Source organism: Doryrhamphus excisus, linkage group LG10 (genome assembly GCF_037039965.1).
Source record: "Doryrhamphus excisus strain RoL-2023G ecotype Guam linkage group LG10, RoL_Dexc_Guam_v1.1, whole genome shotgun sequence".
Lineage (NCBI taxonomy): Eukaryota > Metazoa > Chordata > Actinopteri > Syngnathiformes > Syngnathidae > Doryrhamphus > Doryrhamphus excisus.
This window is the reverse complement of record NC_136366.1, coordinates 5037072-5063065: the sequence shown is the minus strand read 5'-3', so window position 1 is coordinate 5063065 and position 25994 is coordinate 5037072. Positions and strand designations below refer to the sequence as shown.

At 37.4% G+C, this 25994-nt stretch overlaps 1 protein-coding gene and 1 pseudogene across 3 annotated transcripts; one reads left to right on the top strand and one right to left on the bottom strand.

Moving 5' to 3' along the window:
* Window positions 1–15: 15 nt before the first annotated feature.
* LOC131106938 (peroxiredoxin-like 2A) lies at window positions 16–11525 on the bottom strand (annotated as a pseudogene). Of its 2 annotated transcripts, none has more exons than XR_013629235.1 (6): window positions 11382–11525; window positions 3438–3608; window positions 2265–2356; window positions 2056–2196; window positions 1798–1962; window positions 16–428 (listed from the first exon to the last, which is right to left on the bottom strand). The product of XR_013629235.1 is annotated as a peroxiredoxin-like 2A, transcript variant X2 (transcript). The 2 variants fall into 2 exon arrangements; XR_013629234.1 differs by lacking the exon at window positions 11382–11525 and adding an exon at window positions 3700–3800.
* A 4409-nt stretch (window positions 11526–15934) lies between these two features.
* Window positions 15935–25658, top strand: mat1a (methionine adenosyltransferase 1A). Its single transcript, XM_058061326.2, has 10 exons — window positions 15935–16204; window positions 18334–18411; window positions 18667–18789; window positions 20159–20271; window positions 20382–20525; window positions 22015–22140; window positions 22958–23050; window positions 23123–23305; window positions 23381–23514; window positions 24887–25658. The coding sequence occupies exons 1-10, from the start codon at window positions 16138–16140 to the stop codon at window positions 24987–24989; spliced, it is 1164 nt and encodes a 387-aa protein (XP_057917309.1). The 5' UTR covers window positions 15935–16137; the 3' UTR covers window positions 24990–25658.
* Window positions 25659–25994: the final 336 nt, after the last annotated feature.

The window sequence follows — 25994 nt, the reverse complement described above, 5'->3', positions numbered from 1 at the left end:
GCAATTATGAGTCACTATTACACCGCTTTATTATTGCTGAATCACACTGCTTTCAAAACATCACGTGATAGCACTTTAACAGTTTGTTCATCCCCATAATACAGTCAAGGAGAATGTGTTGAATTGTTTGAATGCAAACATCAGAGCTGCTCCCTCAGCAGAGTTTAGAGTCAGATCTTCATTAAAGCATACAAGAATCAACAACACAACTTCCTTAGCATCAATAACGAGAAATGACAAACTGTAAAAGTGTGCATTGTCACTCACAATGGAGGCCGGAAGCTTACTTTGACAACTATTACATAACAATCCACACAATATGAAGGCTAGATTGTCATGGCGTCTCTCAATTTGCGGGCTGTTCTGAGAACGGCCAACATGTTGACTTTATCCCCAAACTCCTTCTCACGGTGCTCCAACAGAATACCCTGAAAACAAAAAAAACAAATGTTGAAGATACAACAACAAAACGATACTACTTAAAACATGACTATATTTGTCGTTCGGGAAATAAATATCTTGTGGGCACTTGTGCTGGAATGATAATTAGTTTGTTTATTTTGGCTTTTTCCTGGGTACGGAGATCTTTTAGATCCGTATACTGATAATGACCTCATGAATTGATCACACAATCAATGAAAATGAACTTGATCATTTTGACAGAGTTCATCCTGTGCGCTGGTTTCAGCATTTTAGCTCGTTTGTTCTACAGAACAACAGCATGAACAGAGTGAGACAACTTTGTCAAATGTCTTTACGCTGTCGGTCAGTGGAGGCAGGGCTGGTGGGCCTGAAAGGTCAAGCAAAACCTGACTTTCAAGCCATCATCATGTGTTTTTATTTATTTACTTACTTACTTACGTAAGAACTTTATTTACCCGTTAGGAACTTCATTTGTGCAGAGCATCAAAGCGTGTGTAGTTCATGTACCCAACAATACAATGTAAAACAACACATACAGTCAACAGATCCTAACAATCAACCATCAATTTGCAGAAGAATGCCTGCCAGCACAATACCGAAAACGATTCGCTAAAATATGCATAAACAAATACGTAAATAATACCTGAAAAAAAATTAAAAAGTGTCAATCAGCATTAGTGACTGGCTTTCATTTTTTTATTATTTTTATGCCTAAAAGTTGAATATAACTTGTTTTTTGTGATTCTACCAAAGCACGGTATCAATAATGACAAAGGGGAAAAGTGTGCTGATAATCATAGAACATAGAAAAAATTTTTTTATTTAGTTTTTGGCAAAAAAAAAGCCAATACCGGACATTCCTAATATTTATATAATATAATTATAATTTATATTTATTAAATTTATTTATAATTTTATTAGTATATTGTCCCTACATTGGGAAAAATATTAGCAATAGAAGTAATACATTAATTAATTAATTTTCTACCGCTTATCCTCACAAGGGGTGCTGGAATGTGGGAGGAAACCAGAGTACCCGGAGAGAACATGCAAACTCCACACAGAGATGGCCGAGGGTGGAATTGAACCTTAGTCTCCTAGCTGTTAGGTCTGCACACTAACCACTTGACCTCTGTGCCGCACAAAGCAGGACATGTGAAAGTATAATGTCATTCATTCCTGCTGTATCTATTAAAGACCACTAGAGGTCAGTATTGCTCTTGTTCCCCTTCCATTACCTGTCAGGTTGTTATGTTGTGCCATTATGGACTTACTTTTGCACACAATAGTAGTCAACCAGCATGTTTAATTTTGTATTAGAAAGAAAGGAAAGCAGTGCCCTCTAGTGGTGTTCTGAGTCCATTGCATATGTACCTGATCTCCAGGCCCAATAACAAAGACTCCCCCCAGCACAAGTCCTTCCCCTCTTAGGTTTCCCCTGTAGCCCCTCCGGTAGGCCCTCCACAGGTTCTTCCACACGCCAATGCGCAGGAACATGGAAAGGAACATCCAGCGCTCTTGAGGACCGTAGAAATTTCTCTGTGAGAAAGCGGGAAAGCAGCTTATAGCAGCTTAAAGCACGCAAGGCTGAATAATTAGTCAGTGAGACATGCATTCCACAAAAGTGTATACCGTCGGATCCACGTAGACTTTCCCTGTGAAGAATTTCTTGAAGCCATCCAGCTCCTTGCCCAGGTTTTCTTTGACCACAGCAAAGAGGGGCACCTCCAGGTCCTGGAGCTGGGACTTGAGAGAGGACAGCTCTGCAGCCTCCTGCACAAATGAATACAAATGACAGCCGTGTGACCCAGAGGTAGAACGATAGAGGCCGTGTTACACACCTCTCTGCACAGCAATCATCCCGGCCGTCGGACCACCATGACCACAGCTCCGGTCTTTTCCCAAAGAGTTCTGGCCTTGTGTCGCTCGTGGACTAAAATGACAGAGGAGGACTGTTAAATCATCAAGGAGTATTTGCTGTGGATGTGGACAAATCACAAAGAAATATCTTTATTATCTCTTTATTACGGCACGGCGGTCTAGTGGTTAGCGCACAGACCTCACAGCTAGGAGGTCCAGGGTTCAATTCCACCCTCGGCCATCTCTGTGTGGAGTTTGAATGTTCTCCCTGTGCATGCGTGGGTTTTCTCCGGGTACTCCGGTTTCCTCCCACATTCCAAAAACATGCTAGGTTAATTAGCCACTCCAAATTGTCCATAGGTATGAATGTGAGTGTGAATGGTTGTTTGTCTATATGTGCCCTGTGATTGGCTGGCCACCAGTCTATCCCAGCTGTCTCGCCTTTATTAATGGATTCATTTACGTTATATACGTTTCATATTTATATTTATATTTATATTTATATTTATATTTATATTTATATTTATATTTATATTTATATTTATATTTATATTTATATTTATATTTATATTTATATTTATATTTATATTTATATTTATATTTATATTTATATTTATATTTATATTTATATTTATATTTAGTTTTTGGCAAAAAAGCCAATACTGGACATTACTAATATTTACATTATATAATTATAATTTATATTTAATATTTATTAGTTATTAAGTTATTTATAATTTTATGAGTATATTGTCCCTACATTACATATAAATTTATTTATACAACCTATGTTTGGTTTTTGACAAAAAAGCCAATACCGGACATTCCTAATATTTTTTTATAATATAATTATAATTTACAAGTTATTTATAATTTTATTAATATATTGTCCCTACATCGGGAAAATTTTTAGCAACAGAAGCAATACATTTACTCATTCATTCATTCAGAATAGTGTCTATGTGGAAATGGAGCTCGGAACGTCAAAAAGGTGTAATGATGGCGACAGTTTGACCTCTGGAACAGACTCATTCTCTCTCCATGATGGGAATCATAGTAGCCTTTCATATTCCCATTGATTTTTGACATTTTAAATAAAAGCCAAAGTTGCACAAATTGGACCAAAAAAGCGTAAAAAAGTGTCAACAACTCACCTCCTCCGGTGGTCTTGAGCTCCGTGTTCTCCAGCACCTCCAAGTTGGCCCATGTCGGCGACGTCTGGAACCAGTCTGTGATGGAGCTGAGGAACTCGGCTACAAACAAGCTCACTGCCTTCAGGACCGTGTTCACGGTCACCATGGCCTCCAGGTAAGACCGCAGACCACCTGGACGTAGAAAATAGCATACATCAACTCCAACATCATTTCATGTAACATTTGATTGGAAATACAAGCAGGAGGTGAAAATGTTGCTTACTTCCAGTCTGTAAGCACCACTAATGAGAAGGTTATGTTGAGTTTTAAGCCCCCTCAACTCAAATGAGCCCAAAGCCCTTCTTACGTGAGCACGACATGACAGGAATTCCTGGAAAAGTGGATGAAACAAGGCTCAGCTAAGCCTTCAGTGCCTGGCACTGCTAATGCAAGATGGAGAGCAGTTGAACAACAATGTATAGCAGGGGTCACAAACACGCGGCCCCGCGGGCCAAATGTGGTCCGCAGGACAGTAGTTTGAAAGTTTAATGTTAGTGCGGCCCGCGCAAGTTTGATATGGATGCTGTATGGTATCATGTACCCAGAAAAAATTTGATTAATGTTCATGTTAAAGGTTAAATAACTGTTAATAGTTATCCTCCCTATCCGTGTGGAAGTGGTAAGTTTTTGGCTATTTAAGTTTAAAGGAAATAACTTGAAGGCTACCGTTTAGGTCGCTAGCTCTCTAGTTTGCGAGTTAGCATGTGTCTCAAGACCCTGCAGTTGCGCAATATGTTGTAAATAAAAAGAGTATAAATGTGACTATAGTCGTGTTTTGTCATGTCTACAGGGCTCTAATAATGCTTTGTTCATTTTAATCTGAAAAAAATCATTTGTCTACCCACCAACTATATGTGGTTTCTTAAGTTTTTATTATTTGCCGTTTTATTGTTATTATTATATTTATTTATTTATTACTGATTGATTGATTTTCTTTATTCTTGATTTGTTTATTTATTTTTCATCTTATTTTGTGGAGAAAAATAAAAAGTAAGATATTTGAGAACAGTGGAATGTTTTATCAGAGCTTTTATTGAAGAAAATCGGAACCAAAGCACTGAAAAAGTTTGTATATTTTTCCGTTTTCAATAAATGTGTTTTTTTGGGGGGGAAAACCTGATGCGGCCCAGTCTCGCCCAGACCCTAGCTCCAGTGGCCCCCAAGTAAATTGAGTTTGAGACCCCTGATGTATAGTTTTTCTGTGAGCTTACATGGTGCAAACAAAACTGCTGATGTTCCAGGGATCTTAAACAACACCTCTCATTCATATATATATATATATATATGTATATGTGTGTGTGTGTGTGTGTGTGTGTGTGTGTGTGTGTCTAAACAGAGCAATTAGGACTTTTTTGGTTGCTAACGTCGTATTTTTCATGGTTTACTTGCAGGCCAATGCCTGAGATTGCCCTGCATTGGAGCAACACTGACCCCTTTAGGAAATAAATGGTATTACACTAACAGTATTTTAACCCTTTCATGCACGCGTTATGATAAACTACTTCAGGATTTTTTTCCCCAAGTGTTTTCCTAAGTGTTTTAACACTTTAGGCATGTAAAAACTGATTCATTCATTTTTTAAAAATCATTAAATTCATTTTTAAAAATCATAATTTTTTCAAGTTGGAGTTGGTGATGTGTCCATTGGGGTGAACAACATGCATTTGAACGATTCATTCGATTCATTCATTCATTCATTTTCTACCGCTTATCTTCACGAGGGTTGCGGGGGGTGCTGGAGCCTATCCCAGCTGTCTTCGGGCGAGAGGCGGGGTACACCCTGGACTGGTGGCCAGCCAATCACAGGGCACATATAGACAAACAACCATTCACACTCACATTCATACCTATGGACAATTTGGAGTGGCCAATTAACCTAGCATGTTTTTGGAATGTGGGAGGAAACCGGAATACCCGGAGAAAACCCACGCGTGCACGGGGAGAACATGTAAATTCCACACAGACATGGCCGACGGTGGGATTGAACTCAGGTCTCCTAGCTGTGAGGTCTGCGCGATAACCGTGCAGCCCATTTTACAATTTTATTGCTTCAAATTTTTTTTGTGTAAAAAAATTAAATTAAATTAAATTAAATTAAATTAAATTAAATTAAATTAAATTAAATTAAATTAAATTAAATTAAATTAAATTAAATTAAATTTTAAATTAAATTAAATTTTAAATTAAATTAAATTAAATTAAATTAAATTAAATTAAATTAAATTAAATTAAATTAAATTAAATTAAATTAAATTAAATTAAATTAAATTAAATTAAATTAAATTAAATTAAATTAAATTGTAAACTACAATTTAAACATGTAAACATGTAAACTCCACACAGACATGGCTGACGGTGGGATTGAACTCAGGTCTCCTAGCTGTGAGGTCTAACCGTGCAGCCCATTTTACAATTTTTCAAATTTTCAATTTTGTTTTTTTATTGTAAATTAAATTAAATTAAATTAAATTAAATTAAATTAAATTAAATTAAATTAAATTAAATTAAATTAAATTAAATTAAATTAAATTAAATTAAATTAAATTAAATTAAATACATTTTGTCACTGATATGTTACATTTTAATATCTAATATCTCCTTTGGTCTGTTTGGCATTCTACATTAATATTAACCACAATAACAGAGTGGTTAAACGTTAGCATTATTATCTCTGTACTGGCAGAATATTGGATTGTTGTCTCCCGAGTGTAGTGTGAAACGGTTTTGCATTATTGCCTGCACTTTGACTGAGGAATGTGCTTCGGACGCACGCTGGGATCGAAGATGACACCAAGCAGCAGCTGCCGCATTCCTTCTGCCTGCTTCTCTCTGCTTCATGCCTGTGATGGCGGACATGAACTTAGCTTTATTTGCATTTGTAGTATTTGCGCTGGTTTCTCATCATGCTCTGCCGTATTACACAACCTGGAGGTTCAGGCGAGGACTCGCATAAACACACTACAGCACTTGGACCCATGGGTGTAGGAGGAGTCGGCCAATCACAGCCCGGGATCTGCACCCCACCTCCTGTGTGCCGCCATTGGCGGGAGGCTCTTGTTGTGTCAGTGAAGCCAATCAGAGAGGACATGGGGTACGATTCAGTGACCATGCAGATGTGGAAATGTCTTTTATAAGATGAACAAACATAATTGTTTGTGGCGATAAAGGCTAAAAGGATGTGATCGTGCTTGTCGGTCACACCCATTCACTACAACAAAGTGATAAGTGCGCACCGTTGCAAAACACAAATCCACCCAATGTGTTACATGACATGTCGTTACATCACAAGTGGCGTAAAAAAGTTTGCAAGCCAGCTCATTCCGGCCGCCGCGACACGTGTCCACATGCCCTTGAACCCGCGGAACGGGGGAAAGACAAACATGTGTTTTACAGCCTTCCCGACTTTATCTCATTCTGTACTTTTCTGTCAAGTGTTACCCGCATGACCCCGAAAGGGGTGTCACCCTTTCGACGCGATGAGGTCATTGTGACACTTTTTACCTGCTTCTCAAAGGGGGTGTCTCTAAAGTCACGTAACACTGAAAGGGCCCCAATTGCAATTGTATTCAGCAAAGAAAAGAAGTAGCAGAAGAAAATACTGTCAAACATGCATTTCATCCATCCAGCCATCCATCCTCACTAGGGTGGGAGTATGCTGGAGCCTATCCCAGATGTCTATCCCAACCCTAACCCTACCCTTACCCTTTAGTCCTAACCCCTTATCCTCTAACCCCAACTCTAGGTAGTACTTGGTTTCATGTTAACAGTAATGTAACCATGTAACCCTAACCCATGGGTCGGCAACCTTTACTATGAAAAGAGCCATTTCTCCCAATAAAGGAAAAGAGCCTGGAGATGCAAAACATATTTTTAAAAACGTCTTTTAAACTCTAAGAAGAGAATAGAAGAAATAGAAGTGTAATGAGTGTGCATGTGTAAGGGTTGCCAACCAGTAGGGTTATCATGCTGTCATCTTGGTTAGGTATTGGTTGGGAAGGGTTGCCAATCAGTGGGTTATCATGCTATCATCTTGGTTAAACAAGAAAATAGAAGAATGTGTAAGGGTTGCCAACCAGTAGGGTTATCATGCTATCATCTTGGTTAAACAAGAAAATAGAAGAATGTGTAAGGGTTGCCAAACAGTAGGGTTATCATGCTATCATCTTGGTAAACAAGAGAATAAAAGAATGTGTAAGGGTTGCCAAACAGTAGGGTTATCATGCTATCATCTTAGTAAACAAGAGAATAGAAGAATGTGCAAGGGTTGCCAACCAGTAGGGTTATCATGGTTTCATCTTGGTAAACAAGAGAATAGAAGAATGTGTAAGGGTTGCCAACCAGTAGGGTTATCATGCTATCATCTTAGTAAACAAGAGAATAGAAGAATGTGTAAGGGTTGCCAAACAGTAGGGTTATCATGCTATCATCTTAGTAAACAAGAGAATAGAAGAATGTGTAAGGGTTGCCAACCAGTAGGGTTATCATGGTTTCATCTTGGTTAAACAAGGTCTTCTAAGGTCTAAGAAGATAATAGAAAATGTGTAAGGGTTGCCAACCAGTAGGGTTATCATGCTATTATCTTGGTAAACAAGATAATAGAAGAATGTGTAAGGGTTGCCAACCAGTAGGATTATCATGCTATCATCTTGGTAAACAAGAGAATAGAAGAATGTGTAAGGGTTGCCAACCAGTAGGGTTATCATGCTATCATCTTGGTAAACAAGAGAATAGAAGAATGTGTAAGGGTTGCCAACCAGTAGGATTATCATGCTATCATTTTGGTAAACAAGATAATAGAAGAATGTGTAAGGGTTGCCAACCAGTAGGGTTATCATGCTATCATCTTGGTTAAACAAGAAAATAGAAGAATGTGTAAGGGTTGCCAAACAGTAGGGTTATCATGCTATCATCTTGGTAAACAAGAGAATAAAAGAATGTGTAAGGGTTGCCAAACAGTAGGGTTATCATGCTATCATCTTAGTAAACAAGAGAATAGAAGAATGTGCAAGGGTTGCCAACCAGTAGGGTTATCATGGTTTCATCTTGGTAAACAAGAGAATAGAAGAATGTGTAAGGGTTGCCAACCAGTAGGGTTATCATGGTTTCATCTTGGTTAAACAAGGTCTTCTAAGGTCTAAGAAGATAATAGAAAATGTGTAAGGGTTGCCAACCAGTAGGGTTATCATGCTATCATCTTGCTAAACAAGAGAATAGAAGAATGTGTAAGGGTTGCCAACCAGTAGGGTTATCATGCTATCATCTTGGTTAACAAGAGAATAGAAGAATGTGTAAGGGTTGCCAACCAGTAGGGTTATCATGCTATCATCTTGGTAAACAAGATAATAGAAGAATGGTTAAGGGTTGCCAACCAGTAGGGTTATCATGCTATCATCTTGGTAAACAAGATAATAGAAGAATGTGTAAGGGTTGCCAACCAGTAGGGTTATCATGCTATCATCTGGGTTAAACAAGAGAATAGAAGAATGTGTAAGGGTTGCCAACCAGTAGGGTTATCATGCTATCATCTTGGTTGAACCTCACAACCTGACGCCTGAAGAAATCTGTAGCACAGTCAATTGACAGCCTGGATGAACAATATTAGGAAAGCAGGAAGTGAACAAATGTAACAGTTACTGATTGTAAAAGTACCAGATGGAGGGGTAGGATTTAATAAGGTACGGAACAAAAATTTAAAAAATAAAATCAAAAATCAAAAACTAAATACAAATTAATAAAAATTAATAAAATAAATGAATAAATAAAATAAATTTGCTAAATACACGGATGAAGAGTCTTGAACCGGTCATGATGTGCTATATATATCACTATATTGACACTTACTATGGTACCCATTATGTCATTGGATGGTCATGTCACCTCGTACATTGGCATGTGAAAAAAAAAAAAAAAAAAAAAAACTGGAACTATATTAGGAAAGCAGGAAGTGAACAAATGTAACAGTTACTGATTGTAAAAGTACCAGATGGAGGGGTAGGATTTAATAAGCTTTGCTTCTTCCTACTCCTTCACTTCCTACTGTGAACTGATTATGTGATGCATTCAATTGTAATCTGATTAATAATAATTACCATTACCATTAAGTTTGTTACATTTTTTTTAGTATGGATAGGATTTTTCTCCCATTGTGTGTACATGTATTTAGTTTTGAGTTTTTTTTTTATCTAAAATTTTTGTCACATTTGACTACATGCCTATAGGAGTCAAAGGGAGTGTCTTTCCACTGATGTGATAAAAGGTGGGGCAATCAATGTGAAGGTTGATGAATTGCTGTGATTGTAATTAAACCTGTCAAGAGCAGCTGCGGGGTTATGTGCGTGCCGCACAGTTGTTTAATGTTTGAAAGTGTTCAAAAACACAACACAAAGGTCATATGGGCTTTTTATCGTTCCGTTCACTCGCCACGAGGGGCAGCTTCACGTTGGACTTTATACTTCTATCGTAAATCTACAGCCTCTCTCACTGATTTACTCCAAGACAGAAGCCAAACTGGTATGGAAAAGATCTGAATTGATCCCAATCTCATACAAACATATCAGATCATGCAGCTCTACGGGGCATGGAACCATATTTGGTAACTTACATTTCACTTTTTCACGACATTGGGGTGATACTGCGACCATACTGTGAACACACGTACATACATGTACGCGTAAAGTACATGTACTTTACTATGGGACACTTTGGATCCAAATTAGACGATTTAGACATTGAAAGGGTGAAGGAAAATACATTTCTGGGGATCACAATAGATGAAAATATGAGCTAGAAACCTCATATTACAAATATACAACATAAGGTGGCCAGAAATATTTTAATATTGAACAAAAGCAAAATTTGTTCTCAATCAGAAATCACTCCACACTCTTTATTGCTCTCTGGTTCTACCATATCTTACTTATTGAAATAACTATAAAAGCAATCCTCACTCGCTAAATGTACTGCAAAAAAGGTCAGTAAGGATAATTCATAATGCCGCCTACAGAGAACATACTAACTCCTTATTTCTAAAATCACAAATACTTCAACTTACTGATATAGTTCATCTTCAAACAGCTAAAATAATGCATAAGCCTAAAAAATAACCAATTAGCTAAAAATGTCATCCTATACTTCTCTACAAGAAGAACTAAATTTGAAACACTTATATGCTAGGACTACGTTAAAAAGCCATAGCATTAGCATTTCAGTATGTGGAATCAAACTATGAAATTGATCTCAAACAATGCACAACGATGAGCCAATTCAATAAACAATACAAGCAGTTGATTTTTGCTAAATACAAGGATGAAGAATTTTTTTTCAAAAATTAAAAAAATTAAAAATATTTTTTTAAACAAAATAAAAATTTATAAAAATTAATAAAATACATTAATAAATAAAATAAACTTGCTAAATACAAGGATGAAAAGTCTTGAACCAGTCATGATGTGCTATATAAAAAAAAACAAAAAAATATATTAGGAAAGCAGGAAGTGAACAAATGTAACAGTTACTGATTGTAAAAGTACCAGATGGAGGGGTAGGATTTAATAAGCTTTGCTTCTTCCTACTCCTTTTGGACATGTGGAACTGTGAACTGATTATGTGATGCATTCAATTGTAATCTGATGCATGTTCAAATGAAATAAAACCATTACCATTACCATTACACACAAACTACCACAACAAAAACTGCATTTTTAAAGTCCTTCAGCGTATATGAAATAGTTCTTCTTGTAATTGTAATGCAAATAACCTTCTCTCACTTGGTTATTAGACTTGTTGTGACAAAAGCGATAGTCCTTATCTTTGGTCAGAACCAGAACACGCTTGTCCGTGTTGCTGAGGCAAAGAACAAGAAAAAACGAAGCCGTTTGCTGGTCAGTCATTAACAAACGTTCTTACCGTCTACAGCGTTTTCACCGCGGTCTACGGCCAAAACAAACAGGAGGCTTCGGCACCGGGCAGCATGTTCAAGTCTTCTCTGGTTTCATCTAGTTGGAGTAATTAGCGGATATCTGTCCTTAACACATTTAGATTGGAGCTGCGTCCCACTTCCACACACTTCATAAATACAAGACAGGTACAGTACGACAGTACGACCCACTTTCACACACTCAAAAAAGGCTGGCAGCTTTGTTTGCATGATGTTTTATATCCTTTTAGTATACATTTTTATTGATTTAAGGGCTTTTTTGAATTCATTTTTTTTTCATCATTTTTTGCACGAGTTTCGTGGGGGGTGCAGGAGCCTATCCCAGCTGTCTTTGGGCGAGAGGCGGCGGGGTACACCCTGGTGGCCAGTCACCCTGGTGACTGGTGGCCAGCCAATCACAGGGCACATATAGACAAACAACCATTCACACTCACATTCATACCTATGGACAATTTGGAGTCGCCAATTAACCTAGCATGTTTTTGGAATGTGGGAGGAAACCGGAGTACCCGGAGAAAACCCACGCATGCATGGGGAGAACATGCAAACTCCACACAGAGATGGCCGAGGGTGGAATTGAACCGTCGTCTCCTAGCTGTGAGACCTGCGTGCTAACCACTCATCCACCATGTGGCCCAAATTCATTCATTCATTTTTTACTGATTATCCTCACAAGGGTTGCGGGGGGTGCTGGAGCCTATCCCAGCTGTCTTCGGGCGAGAGGCGGGGTACACCCTGGACTGGTGGCCAGCCAATCACAGGGCACATATAGACAAACAACCATTCACACTCACATTCATACCTATGGACAATTTGGAGTGGCTAATTAACCTAGCATGTTTTTGGAATGTGGGAGGAAACCGGAGTACCCGGAGAAAACCCACGCATGCACGGGGAGAACATGCAAACTCCACACAGAGATGGCCGAGGGTGGGATTGAACTCGGGTCTCCTTGCTGTGAGGTCTGCGCGCTAACCACTCGCCCGCCGTAACTAACTACACTCACATTTTTGTACAATTTGGAGTCGGCAATTAGCATAAAATATTTAAATCGATTGATAGCGCTAATATATACATACAATATATACATACTATATATATATATATATATATAGTGTATGTAGGTGTGTGTTAGAGCTAGCAATCGATTAAAATATTTATTTGTGATTTTTGTGATTAATCTCATTTGTCCATAGTCAACTCATAATTAATCACATTTAATCGCAGATACAGCTACGTTTTTATTTATAATAAGTAGGGATGTAAATCTTTGTAGTAAATGATTTGATACCCAATGATGCTAACTTTTATGTTAATGCGTATCAAATTTGGAAATATGGCCATAATATTATTCAAAAAGCTAATATACTACTATATACTATATATATAAAATATACTATATTTTCCCCCTTTGTCTTTCACCTCATATTTATTCCCCAATACTAATACTATGTGGAAATGCATAAAGGTAAGATTTGATGACCTTATTGACACCATATTTGTCACCGTGTAATATATAGTAGTATATAGTAGTAGTACTGTTGTAGTAGTACGCAGAGTGGGAAAAAACTTAGAAGGAGCATTTAAGTACTGTCAAAACGACCGGCACGGTTTATCACCTTTTTTTTTAGCATTTCTAATGCAATTTTTTGACAATTTAGCCTGAATTTAATGTTTTTTTTTACTCAAAATCAGAATTAATTCATTATTTTTTCTTTTTTAAAATGTATGTATGTATTGTTAATTGTGTATTTAATTTTCAAGTGATATATGATGAAATACTCCATTGTGTGGATGTCTTACTTGTCTTACTTTGTGAAGGTTCGTGGTAGCGAAAACGAGAGCCCAATGAAAAACAGGAGCAGCGATAAGATAAAAAATGTTCCCATGTTGAAAATGGAAAATGGTCCATCAAGAGAAAGAGAGAAGAGAGCAGAGCCTCAGGCAGGATGGAAACGAGCATTTAGCTCCAAATCCAATTCTTAGCACTCATGGAGAGTAACTCATACCGCCATGTTCCTCTCGGCCTTACGCCACATGCTAAATACTCACCTTTGTCATGCTTATTACCAAAGACTCCATAGTATTACAGTGTTTGCTGTATTTGTATCAGCCACCCTTGCTTTGCTATATGACTCCATTCAGGAATTTGAGAGAGAATTTGAGAGGATACAATTAATAGGAAGACATGGAAAAGTGTCAATAAAAAAACATCTCCTAATTTGATAGCATGCTATTCCACACCTTAGCTAACCATAATTCTCATCGTGAATAAAAAATGGAAACCAAAGGTCAAAATGCAATAAAAAACAACTTATCCAACAACCTGGTCCTCTCCGCTTCATCCTCTACATCCTCCCACTTGGTAATATCATCCGTCGTCATGGCCTCAATTTCCATCAAAACCTGGATGGAACACAATGTCCTCAAACTTAACAGTCACAAAACAGATATTATCATCATTGGTCCCAAAAACATCACAACATCCACCCATAACTTCTGTCTCCAACTCCACCCTCATTCCATCCCCGCTCATCCGCAACCTCGGCATCCTCCAATTAACCCGGAAAGCAGTTTTTCATTAAGAACATGGTAATGGTAATGGTAATGGTAATGGTAATGGTTTTATTTCATTTGAACATGCATCAGATTACAATTGAATGCATCCCATAATCAGTTCACAGTTCCACATGTCCAAAAGGAGTAGGAAGAAGCAAAGCTTATTAAATCCTACCCCTCCATCTGGTACTTTTACAATCAGTAACTGTTACATTTGTTCACTTCCTGCTTTCTCTTTCTTTCTTTCTTTCTTTCTTTCTTTCTTTCTTTCTTTCTTTCTTTCTTTCTTTCTTTCTTTCTTTCTTTCTTTCTTTCTTTCTTTCTTTCTTTCTTTCTTTCTTTCTTTCTTTCTTTCTTTCTTTCTTTCTTTCTTTCTTTCTTTATTTATTTATTTATTTATTTATTGATTCATTCATTCATTCATTCATTCATTCATTCATTCATTCATTCATTCATTCATTCATTCATCCATTTATTTATTTATTCATTCATTCATTCATTCATTCATTCATTCATTCATTCATTCATTCATTCATTCATTCATCCATTTATTTATTTATTGTTAAATTATTTATTATTAAATTGCTTTCCAAATATTATTTATTTATTTATTACTTCATTCATTCATTCATTCATTCATTCATTCATTCATTCATTTATTTATTACATTATTTATTATTAAATTATTTATTATTAAATTGTTTTTCCTAATATTATTTATTTATTTATTTATTTATTTATTTATTTATTTATTTATTTATTTATTATGGTAATGGTTTAATTTTTATTTGAACATGCATCAGATTACAATTGAATGCATCACATAATCAGTTCACAGTTCCACATGTCCAAAAGGAGTAGGAAGAAGCAAAGCTTATTAAATCCTACCCCTCCATTGGGTACTTTTACAATCAGTAACTGTTACATTTGTTCACTTCCTGCTTTCTATTTATTTATTTATTTATTTATTTATTTATTTATTTATTTATTCATTCATTCATTCATTCATTCATTCATTCATTCATTCATTCATTCATTCATTCATTCATTTATTTATTTATTTATTGTTAAATTATTTATTATTAAATTGCTTTCCAAATATTATTTATTTATTTATTACTTCATTCATTCATTCATTTATTTATTTATTTATTTATTTATTTATTTATTAAATTATTTATTATTAAATTATTTATTATTAAATTGTTTTTCCTAATATTGTTTATTTATTTATTTATTCATTTATTTATTTATTTATTATGGTAATGGTTTAATTTTATTTGAACATGCATCAGATTACAATTGAATGCATCACATAATCAACTTTCCTAATATAATTTAAGTTTTTTTGTTTGTTTTTACTTAATTGTATTTATTTATTTATTTTTTAATTTTTATTTATTTATTTATTTTTTGTCACGTACCGAAGTACGAAGTGATATGACCATACAATAACATGATGAGTACAATGGAAAAAAAAGATAAGATAATATGTTGCAATGTATTCATTTCATTTCTAATAGGTTACACACTGTGTGTATGCTAGCAGCCCCGCCTCCTCCCACTGAGATAAAGAGGCCGCATGAATGACAAAAGGACTCACTCCGTTCATGCCACTGTTCTATGGAACCAGGTGCTGAAACACCCTTCCAGCTCCTCCTCCTCGGTGACATTTATACAGTTTATTTTCATTTATTGTGTGATTAATGACCCCCTCCCTCCCCACCCACAGGTTGTCTATATTTTGCAGGGTCCAACTGACAGGACTGTCCCACCGGTGAAGAGCAAACAGCCGGGATCCCCCCCCCCCTCCAAAAAAAGGCAGCATCTAAAACACACATCATGCGCCCTCCCACCATCCACCCCCTCCTGGAATGGACTATCCCATGGATTCATGTGACGTGTATGTGTGTGTGTGTCCTGTCAGCCATATATATGGGAGCATGTGGGCTCAGACGTGGAGTTTAGTCACACACACGGCTGCAGCCCCCCCCCACCCCACACACACACACACCAACACAAAAAAAGAAGCCAAGCAGGAATATCAGTGCGTAGAAGAAGAAGAGACCTCGGCCTGGACGTGCTCGCCTGTGGGAAGTGAGGAACCCTTTCCTTTCACAACTCCTCCTCTTTCTCCCCCCCTGAAAGAAAAAAAAAAAAAGCAAAATGGGTGACTTGCCGGAGGACGGCTCGTTCATGTTCACGTCGGAGTCTGTGGGGGAAGGACATCCAGGTGAGATTGACTTCTACAAAGCTTCAACTCTTTACTCCATAAAAGCATGTTTGGCATCCCATTCATAGTGATTTCACTCACTGGTTAGTGGGTGGGTGGGTGTGGGGGCAGAGGGTGGGGGGGTATCCCGTGTGCAAGCGTGGTGTAAGGTTGCATGTTGCTGGAAAAGTGAGTAGTCTCTCGAGCTGGCATTTTTGGCACAGGGGGGGCCCTCCGGTCTTGGTGTTCTTTACCAAACTAAGGTCCGATCCTTTTAACCCCCCGCCCCCCCCCCCCCCCTCCCCTGCCACTGTGTCAAAGTCCTGCTTGCTGCGTGGATAATCAGTAAACACACTCAAAAATTGAACATTAAATCATTTGAATTGACGACATGTACATTTACTACACAAAAAGTACTATTTTACATTTTAGTACAAGGCCCCTGCATACTACTGACTTATGTATATGTTTGGGTACTTGTTCATATTTGTACGGCTTGGATGGCATCATAGTTGTACACGTGTTTGATAACATACACTAAACACACACGTCTGCTCTTTTCCCACAGATAGTCAATAAACACTTTTTACCCACGCAAAGTTATTTGGACATTTTCATTATTATTCCTTATTTTTTCATATTTATAAAATCCAAAGCAATTTGGAGCAAATACAGCAAAAATAAAAACAATATTTCCAAAATATTTAAATAATCTAAAATATATTTACATACAGTAAATACATATAATAGTTTTATACTTTTTTTTCACTTTCCTGATGCACACCCTGGCCAGGAATCAAACCTACACTTTCTGGCATGCAAGGCACAAGCATAGAGCGCTACAAGGCCAGCAATAACAGATTATGGTGTTAAATCATTTATTATTTTTAGGCATTTTTTTATTCAGATTTTTTCATGCAGCAAAAAACTCCTACAAAAATATAAATATATATTACATCTCTTTTATATTTATTTAATTTAAATTACTAATTACATGGAATGTGTTTTTTTTATAATTTATACATATAATAAAATGTAAATAATTTATATAATTTATCACTTATATATGAAATATGCACATGATATCAATAAATAGTGATATAATACAAATTATTTAGAATTGTTATATTTGTTATAATTGTATATAATATATACTGTAATATATATCAATATTAATAATACAATAATATGACACAAATTACAATTATTTTTGTTAATTTTGTTATATTTTATCATTATTTATTATATACCGTAATAGTAATAATAATAATAATCATCATCATCATCATCATCATCATCATAGAAATTACAGATATTTCATTATGTACATTTCATACATTATTTTTATCATTGTGTATTATTTATTATGTAATATATATAAATGATAATATCATACAAATGCATGTTTAAAATATATATATTTATATATATATAATATATTTATATATATATAAATATATATATTTTAAATATATAATTTTTTAAAATATATATATATATTTTTATTATATTATTACTAACCCTAACATTTTAAAATGAAAATAATTAAGATATGCCTTAAGATATGCCTTTATTCGTCCCTCAGTGGGGAAATTTGTATAATTGTATAATTATAATTATATATATATATATTATAATTTGTATAATTATAATAATAATGATAATCATTTTTTAATCAGGTTTCAGGTGTGTCTTGAAAACCATTTATCAAAACCAGGCAGCCAAAATAGTCAAGTTGGGAAAAAGATGGAATGTGTATTGTTATTCCCGAGTACTTCTTGATAGCAGTATTGGAATATCGGTCAGTGCTGAGGAAATGCTGCTGATGTAAGCCGTGTGTTGCATTGCTTCATCATGGTGCTGGTGAGTGGGGGGGTGGGGGTGGGGGTGGGGGGGGGGCACACACACACAAAGACGGACACATGAATGGGGGGCGCCCAGTCAGCCATTGTCCTTCTACCGTGCACAAAACACTTCCTGTTTTGGAGAGTTGGTGCACCCCCGCCCCCCTTAACCCCCCCCCCCCCCCCCCCCATCCATCCCCTTCTGCACCAGAGCCACCACACGTGTCAACATGGACTCCTGGATTGATTAGTTCTGTCTGACTTGACGCTTCCTTATCCGTTTTTTCCTGGTGGCGTCTTTCCCAGACAAGATTTGCGACCAGATCAGCGATGCCGTCCTGGACGCCCACCTCAAGCAGGACCCCAACGCCAAAGTGGCGTGTGGTGAGTAAATTACGAGCACGCTACTCTTCACATTCCTGCCTAAAGGTCAAAGTTCACCAAGGTGTCTCACCGAGTTTCTTCCACTCGATCCACTTGATCCCGTGTATTGAACTTTAGAAAAAGCTATCACTTGTAGCTTCGACCTTGACAACTCTCTGATAACCCATGCGGAGCCTTGCAACATCTCTTCTCGAAAAAGGTCAAAGTCTGAAGGGGGGGGGGGGAAACGCCCCATGTTGATGTTGTCGTCCTTAGAGACGGTGTGTAAGACGGGCATGGTGCTGCTCTGTGGAGAGATCACGTCCCGGGCCAACGTGGACTACCAGAAGGTGGTGAGGGACGCCATCAAACACATCGGCTACGACAACTCCGATAAAGGTAACATCATGTAATCGGGCTGGAGCCTACCCCAGGACTGCTCACCACTCAGCCGATATGATGCAATATTCATCAATATCAAGATATCAAGATCAAGATATCAATACAAAAACAACAAATAACCTCATTTGAACCATGGGTGTCCAAAATGTGGCCCGGGGGCCTTTTTTAATTGTCCTGTGGCACATTATAATGATTTATTCATTCATTCATTTTCTATTGCTTATCCTCACAAGGGTCGCGGGGGTGCTGGAGCCTATCCCAGCTGTTTTCAGGCGAGAGGCGGGGTACACCCTGGACTGGTGGCCAGCCAATCACAGGGCACATATAGACAAACAACCATTCACACTCACATTCATACCTATGGACAATTTGGAGTCGCTAATTAACCTAGCATGTTTTTGGAATGTGGGAAAAAAACGGAGTACCCGGAGAAAACCCACACATGCACGGGTAGAACATGCAAAGATGGCCGAGGGTGGAATTGAACTCGGGTCTGCAAAGGTATCCAAGTTCAATTCCCGAGTTATGTATTGATTTGGTTTTTCTATAAATAGGGTTACATAACAAAGAATATTATGCGGAAAAAAAAGTTAGCTAGCAAAATAAATAAATAGTTGGAAAATTAAAGAATAAAACAACAGAAGATATTGAAAAAAACTGTTTTAACAAAATAACAAATAAAGATGTGTTTTTTGGAAAATTTGGTTGCATAAAACATAATAACATGGAAACATTCATTCATTCATTTTCTACCGCTTTTTCCTCACGAGGGTCGCGGGGGTGCTGGAGCCTATCCCAGCTGTCTTCGGGCGAGAGGCGGGGTACACCCTGGACTGATGGCCAGCCAATCACAGGGCACATATAGACAAACAACCATTCACACTCACATTCATACCTATGGACAATTTGGAGTGGCCAATTAACCTAGCATGTTTTTGGAATGTGGGAGGAAACCGGAGTACCCGGAGAAAACCCACGCATGCACGGGGAGAACGTGCAAACTCCACACAGAGAGGGAATTGAACCCTGGTCTCCTAGCTGTGAGGTCTGCGCGCTAACCACTAGACCGCTGTGCCGCACATGGAAACATAATAACACAAAAGAAATAGTAGGAAAAACAGCATAAATTGTAAGAAAAATTTGCAAGAATAAAGTCAAAATATTCAGAGAAAAAAACTTTGAATCTAACAAGAAAATGTCATTGTTTCACGAGCATAATGTTATGAGTAGATCTGTCACGATCATCAATAAATGGATTAATGGCACAATAAATAAATAAAAAATCATCTCTTATTTGCAAACTTGCCGGATAACAAGAGGGTTGACTCAGCAGAAATATCCTTACCTGCTTTGTGTTCTTTTGCAGGTTTCGACTACAAGACGTGTAACGTTCTGGTGGCTCTGGAGCAGCAGAGTCCAGACATCGCTCAGGGGGTCCATGTGGACCGCAAGGAGGAGGACATTGGCGCCGGGGACCAGGTAGGACTCTCATTCGTCAGGTTTAATCTTCAATCCTCAAGTCGATTTTTGAACGCAACCCCAAAAATGGCAAAAAAAATTCCACACTTTGACCTTGGCATCATCTTCAGGGTCTGATGTTCGGCTACGCCACCGACGAGACGGAGGAGTGCATGCCTCTCACCATCGTTTTAGCCCACAAACTCAATTCCAAGATGGCGGAACTCAGACGCAACGGAACCATTCCGTGGCTGCGCCCAGACTCCAAAACCCAGGTGAGTTTTTGCTAGCAGGTTGCTTTTCTTGGGTTAAAGGCCAAAAACAGGGTCTCAGACTTGAGGGTGGGGGGGGGGGGGGGGGTGGTTCAGCTGAGGTTAGTCTGGCTGTGGCTGGGTCACAAAAAATAATCATATACTGGGAGTGCTTCTGGCTACCCAGCATGCCTTGCGGCACTTGCGTTGTAATATGTTGCTTGATTGCACTTTTTTAGGTTGCTTATGTGAGATGTGAACACATGTCTTTTTTTAGCTGTTTTTATATCTTTAAAACACACCGAAACGTTCAAGTCTCACATACGGATTGCGGATGATGGGCGGAATCCCCCCAAAAGTGCAGTTTTCCTTAAAAGGGGAACAATTATACTCATTTTGGTTGCTTTGTATTGAGTTGGGGCTGCACGGCGGTCGAGCGGTTAGCGTGAAGACCCGAGTTCAATCCCACAATCGGCCATCTCTGTGTGGGGTTTGCATGTTCTCCCCGTGCATGCATGGGTTTTCTCCGGGTACTCCGGTTTCCTCCCACATTCCAAAAACATGCTAGGTTAATTCCCACATTGTCCATAGGTATGAATGTGAGTGTGAATGGTTGTTTGTCTTATATGTGCCCTGTGATTGGCTGGCCACCAGTCCAGGGTGTACCCCGCCTCTCGCCTGAAGACAGTTGGGATAGGCTCCAGCACTCCTGTGACCCTCGTGAGGATAAGACCATCCTGAATATAAGACACTCTTTTTTAGAATTTTTTTTTGGAAAAGTAAATTCATTTCCAACATTTCAGAATCTGTATTTTTATTATTTTTTTTATTTTTTGTTTGGATTTTTTTTTATTTTCTGTTTGTATTTTTTGGGGATTTTCTGTTTGTATTTTTTGTTTTTTATTTTTTTTTGTTTTGTTGATTTTATTTTTTTTTTTTGTTTTGTTGATTTTATTTTTTGTTTTATTATTTTGTATTTATGTATATATTATCATATGTATTTATTGTATTATTTATATATTATTTTATTATTTTTTATTTTATAAACAGCTTTATGGAAAATGTATTTTTTGTTTTATTATTAAAATGAAATGAAAAATGAATGAATGAATGAAAGTATTGAGTCGTGGACTCCTATAGAGCAGCTGCACACAATAACCCGCACAGAAAGCTTTCTAGATCTTCCAGAATCTGCACCTTTTTCTGCACTGTTTCCATGGACTTCCTTCTTCTGACCCAAAATGGTGTGTTTAATTTACTACAGAACCCCAACCATTTACCCCTTGCTATACTTGCTCACTTCAAGTTCAGTGTTGGCTGTTCCATAATGTACTATAGAACACCCGGGGGGGGGGGGCTGAGTTTGAGACCTTTGCTCTAAGAGGACGCATAAACCTCAAGGAGCTCCTAAGTCATATATAATACATATACAAGATAATAAAAGTATAATGAAGTGTTTTACATTAAACCTCCTTGACGTCACATGACTTCCGGTTCATTTTCATCCAATCAGGTGACGGTGCATTACGACCAGAAAGATGGCGCTGTCATCCCCAGGAGGGTCCACACCATCGTCATCTCCGTGCAACACGACGACTACATCTCTCTGGAAGAGCAGAAGAAGGTCCTCAAGGAGAAGGTTTGGACATCTTCATCTATCAGATAGATTGACGTTAGCATGGAAACAGGAGTTCAGAACATTCAAAGATGACCTATTTTTCCATAGAACTGTTTATAAAATAAAATAAAAAAATATATATATATAAATAATAAAATAATTCTATATAATATATATATATAAATAAATACAAAATAATAATAAAACACAAAATAAAATAAAATAAAAAAATAAAATAATATATACATAAATAATAAAATAAAAAAGCAGTAGAAAATGAATGAATGAATGAATAAATATATATAATAATATATACATAATTATATATAATAATATATATATATAAAGAAATACAAAATGATAATAGAACAAAAATACATTTTCTATAGAGCTGTTTATAAAATAAAAAAATAATAAAAAATATATAAATAATAAAATAAAAAAGTGGTAGAAAATGAATGAATGAATAAATATATATAATAATATATACATAAATAAATACAATATAATAATAAAACAAAAAATAAATTTTCCATAAAACTGTTTATAAATAAAAAAATAAAAAATAGTATATAAATAATAAAATAAATATATAATATATATATATATATACAAAATAATAATAAAACAAAAAATAAAATCAACAAAACCAAAAAAATTAAATACAAAATAAATACAAACAAAACATAAAATCAAAACAAAAAATACTGATTCTGAAATGTTGGAAATGAATTTACTTTTCCAAAAAACAATTTCTAAAAAAGAGTGTCTTATGTTCAGGGTGGTCTTATATGCGACTCTTTCCTTGGTCGTTAAGTTGTTGAGTTTTTTTTAACAGGTGATCAACGCTGTAGTTCCCGCCAAGTACTTGGACGACAAGACCATCTACCATCTGCAGCCCAGCGGCCGCTTCGTCATCGGAGGACCTCAGGTGGGCCTCATTAGACCCAGACCCCCAGTTGGAACCTACACGGATTCTGACCTGTTTTTGGTGGTCCATCAGGGAGACGCCGGCGTCACGGGCCGTAAGATCATCGTGGACACGTACGGAGGCTGGGGCGCTCACGGGGGCGGAGCTTTCTCGGGCAAAGACTTCTCCAAAGTGGACCGCTCGGCCGCTTACGCCGCTCGCTGGGTGGCCAAGTCCCTGGTCAAGGCCAAGCTGTGCAGGAGGGTTCTGGTCCAGGTGAGACTTCTTGTCTTCTAAAGCGCTATGCAAGGGATAACGGCTCATCCGAGTCTCCGCCTGATGTCCTGACAGGTGTCCTACGCCATCGGGGTGGCTCACCCTCTGTCCATCTCCTTGTTCACCTACGGCTCCTCCAGTAAAACCGAGTCTGAGCTGCTCCACATCGTCAACAAGAACTTTGACCTGAGGCCAGGGGTCATCGTCAGGTAAACAACGACACGCTCTATGCTTTTCTTTCCATTTGAAGTACGAGTATTTACCACTAGAGGCCGCCAAAGATTAGACTCTCATCTTTCACCAGAAAAAAGGTTTCTACCATTGGCGTCATTAGGCCTATTTTAGTCTAAATAATTTGATATTTTTAATAGATTTTTAAAATTTATTTATTTATTTTAACTCCAAAAACATCTCAGACTAATTTCATATAATAGAGCAAAAGCAGGCTAATAAACAAGCCAATAAGCAGGCTAATACTAGCCTACTAGTATTAGTAATAATCAGAAGAAGAATAATGATGATGGTAATAATAATAGGCTAATTAATAATATAATAATTATTATTATATAATTGATCACTGCACTGTCCACTGGACAGAATGGTTGCAGAGCTTGAGCAGCGGTTTTGCAGTGTAGATTGTGTGTACTTGTGTCAATTTAATGGTGGCCTAAAACAATTGAGTATCTCTACTAAATCTGTCCAAGTGGGAAAGTTATATCCCGCTTTTTGTTCCTTATTTGTTTTTTTTTATGGAGATTATGCAAGAAGAATGTTGAAATATTTGGAAAACAACAGCAAAAATGAGTCAAGTGGCATCCTGTTATTTGAACCACGGCTGGGAAACGTTTGGAGATGCCAGTGGTCCCAACGGCCGCTCGTTCCGCTCTTGTGCCGTTGTGCTTGTGGGGCATGGGCTGATGTTGTGTTGCTTCCATCTTCCAGTGGTTTCCAATGGTTTTCCAATGGTTTCCAATGGTTATTCAATGGTTTTCCAATGGTTTTCCAATGGTTTCCAATGGTTTTCCAATGGTTCCCAATGATTTTCAAATGGTTTCCAATGTTTTTTCCAATGGTCTCCAATGGTTTCCAAAAGTTTGCTATGTTTTCCAATGGTTTCCAATGGTTTTCCAATAGTTTCTAATGGTTTTCCAATGGTTTTCCAATGGTTTCCAATGGTTATTCAATGGTTTTCCAATGGTTTCCAATGGTTTTCCAATGGTTTCCAATGATTTTCAAATGGTTTCCAATGATTTTCAAATGGTTTCCAATGATTTTCAAATGGTTTCCAATGGTCTCCAATGATTTCCAATAGTTTTCTATGTTTTCCAATGGTTTTTCAATGGTTTCCAATGGTTATTCAATGGTTTTCCAATGGTTTCCAATGATTTTCAAATGGTTTCCAATGGTTTTTCAATGGTCTCCAATGGTTTCCAATAGTTTATGTTTTCCAATGTTTTCCAATAGTTTTTCAATGGTTTCCAATGGTTTTCCAATGTTTTCCAATGGTTTCCAATGTTTTTTCAATGGTTTCCCAATGGGTTTCCAATGGTCTCCAATGCCTTTCCAATGGTTTGTGTGCAGGGAACTGCAGCTGAAGAGGCCCATCTACCAGCAGACGGCCACCTACGGCCACTTTGGTCGGGCAGAGTTTACTTGGGAGATTCCCAAAAAGCTGGTTGTGTAAAAGGCTCAACTGAATCAACACAAGCTAAAAAGAAATCAAAGCAAAGTTCTCCATGGGGGGGAGGGGGTGGAGGAGGAGGAGGTGAGGCTACGTAAGCTCTCCTGGGAACCAGAAGAGCAAACATTGCTGGGGACGTCCATCTTCTCTTCCATCCTATCAATTGTTGCTTGCTGCTTGCTCTTCATCCTCCTCTTTCCAATAAATGTCCAATCACGAATCGCCACCACCTCAAGGAATCTTTCCAGCCCCAATTCCTGCTCAACAAACAGGTCAACAGGAAGTGGGGGGGCAGGAGTGGGGGGGGGTCCAGTTCCATAAAAAGCATGTTACAGTTACACTAAATGCCAGCGAGCCACTGCTGCCTTATTTTCCTAAGCGTTGCTTACCGAGTGCCTTACTTTGTCTCTGACTTGGTTTCTTCCTCTTCACTTCCTGTCCGCGGCCCGGCCTGGCGCCTTGAAACAAACGCACCGATGCATCAGCTAATTTGGGAGAGTGGGGGGCGGGGCATGTTGACTTTTTTTGCAAGGTCTTAATTGTACAGAAAGTATTGATTGAATTCCTCCGTGGAATATTCCATCAGCGGCTGTTGTGATCCACGTCCTTTATACTCGCATGTCTGGACACTGTAAATAATTTCACACTGAAAATTAAAGCTATCGATTCAAATCTGTGGGTGCCTTTTGTTGTGTTTTGGGGGGTAATTAGGATGCTGGTGTTATAAAAAGGAAGTCCAAATATGATTGGAATGTTAATATTATTAACAATTGGAATAAATCATTGAAATAATCAAGTTACCTTTACAAGAAAAAAGCTGAAATAGTTTGACCAAAATGACTGAAATGTTGTAATAAAACAACGGTTTCTGTCAACAATAGAAACCGTTGACAAGAATAAAGTTATTTTAAAAATGAGATTGGGGAAACGACAAGAAAGTGAAAATGTGAAGACAATGTCTTCATTGTGTTGGCTCCATCATACACAACACCATGGTCAGGGGAAGCC

Coding starts and splice junctions, on each gene's coding strand:
- mat1a (XM_058061326.2), top strand. CDS start 16,138: ATGGGTGACTTGCCGGAGGACGGCTCGTTCATGTTCACGTCGGAGTCT. Junction 18,412..18,666: donor CAACGCCAAAGTGGCGTGTG/GTGAGTAAATTA, acceptor TGTCGTCCTTAG/AGACGGTGTGTAAGACGGGC. Junction 23,306..23,380: donor GCAGGAGGGTTCTGGTCCAG/GTGAGACTTCTT, acceptor ATGTCCTGACAG/GTGTCCTACGCCATCGGGGT.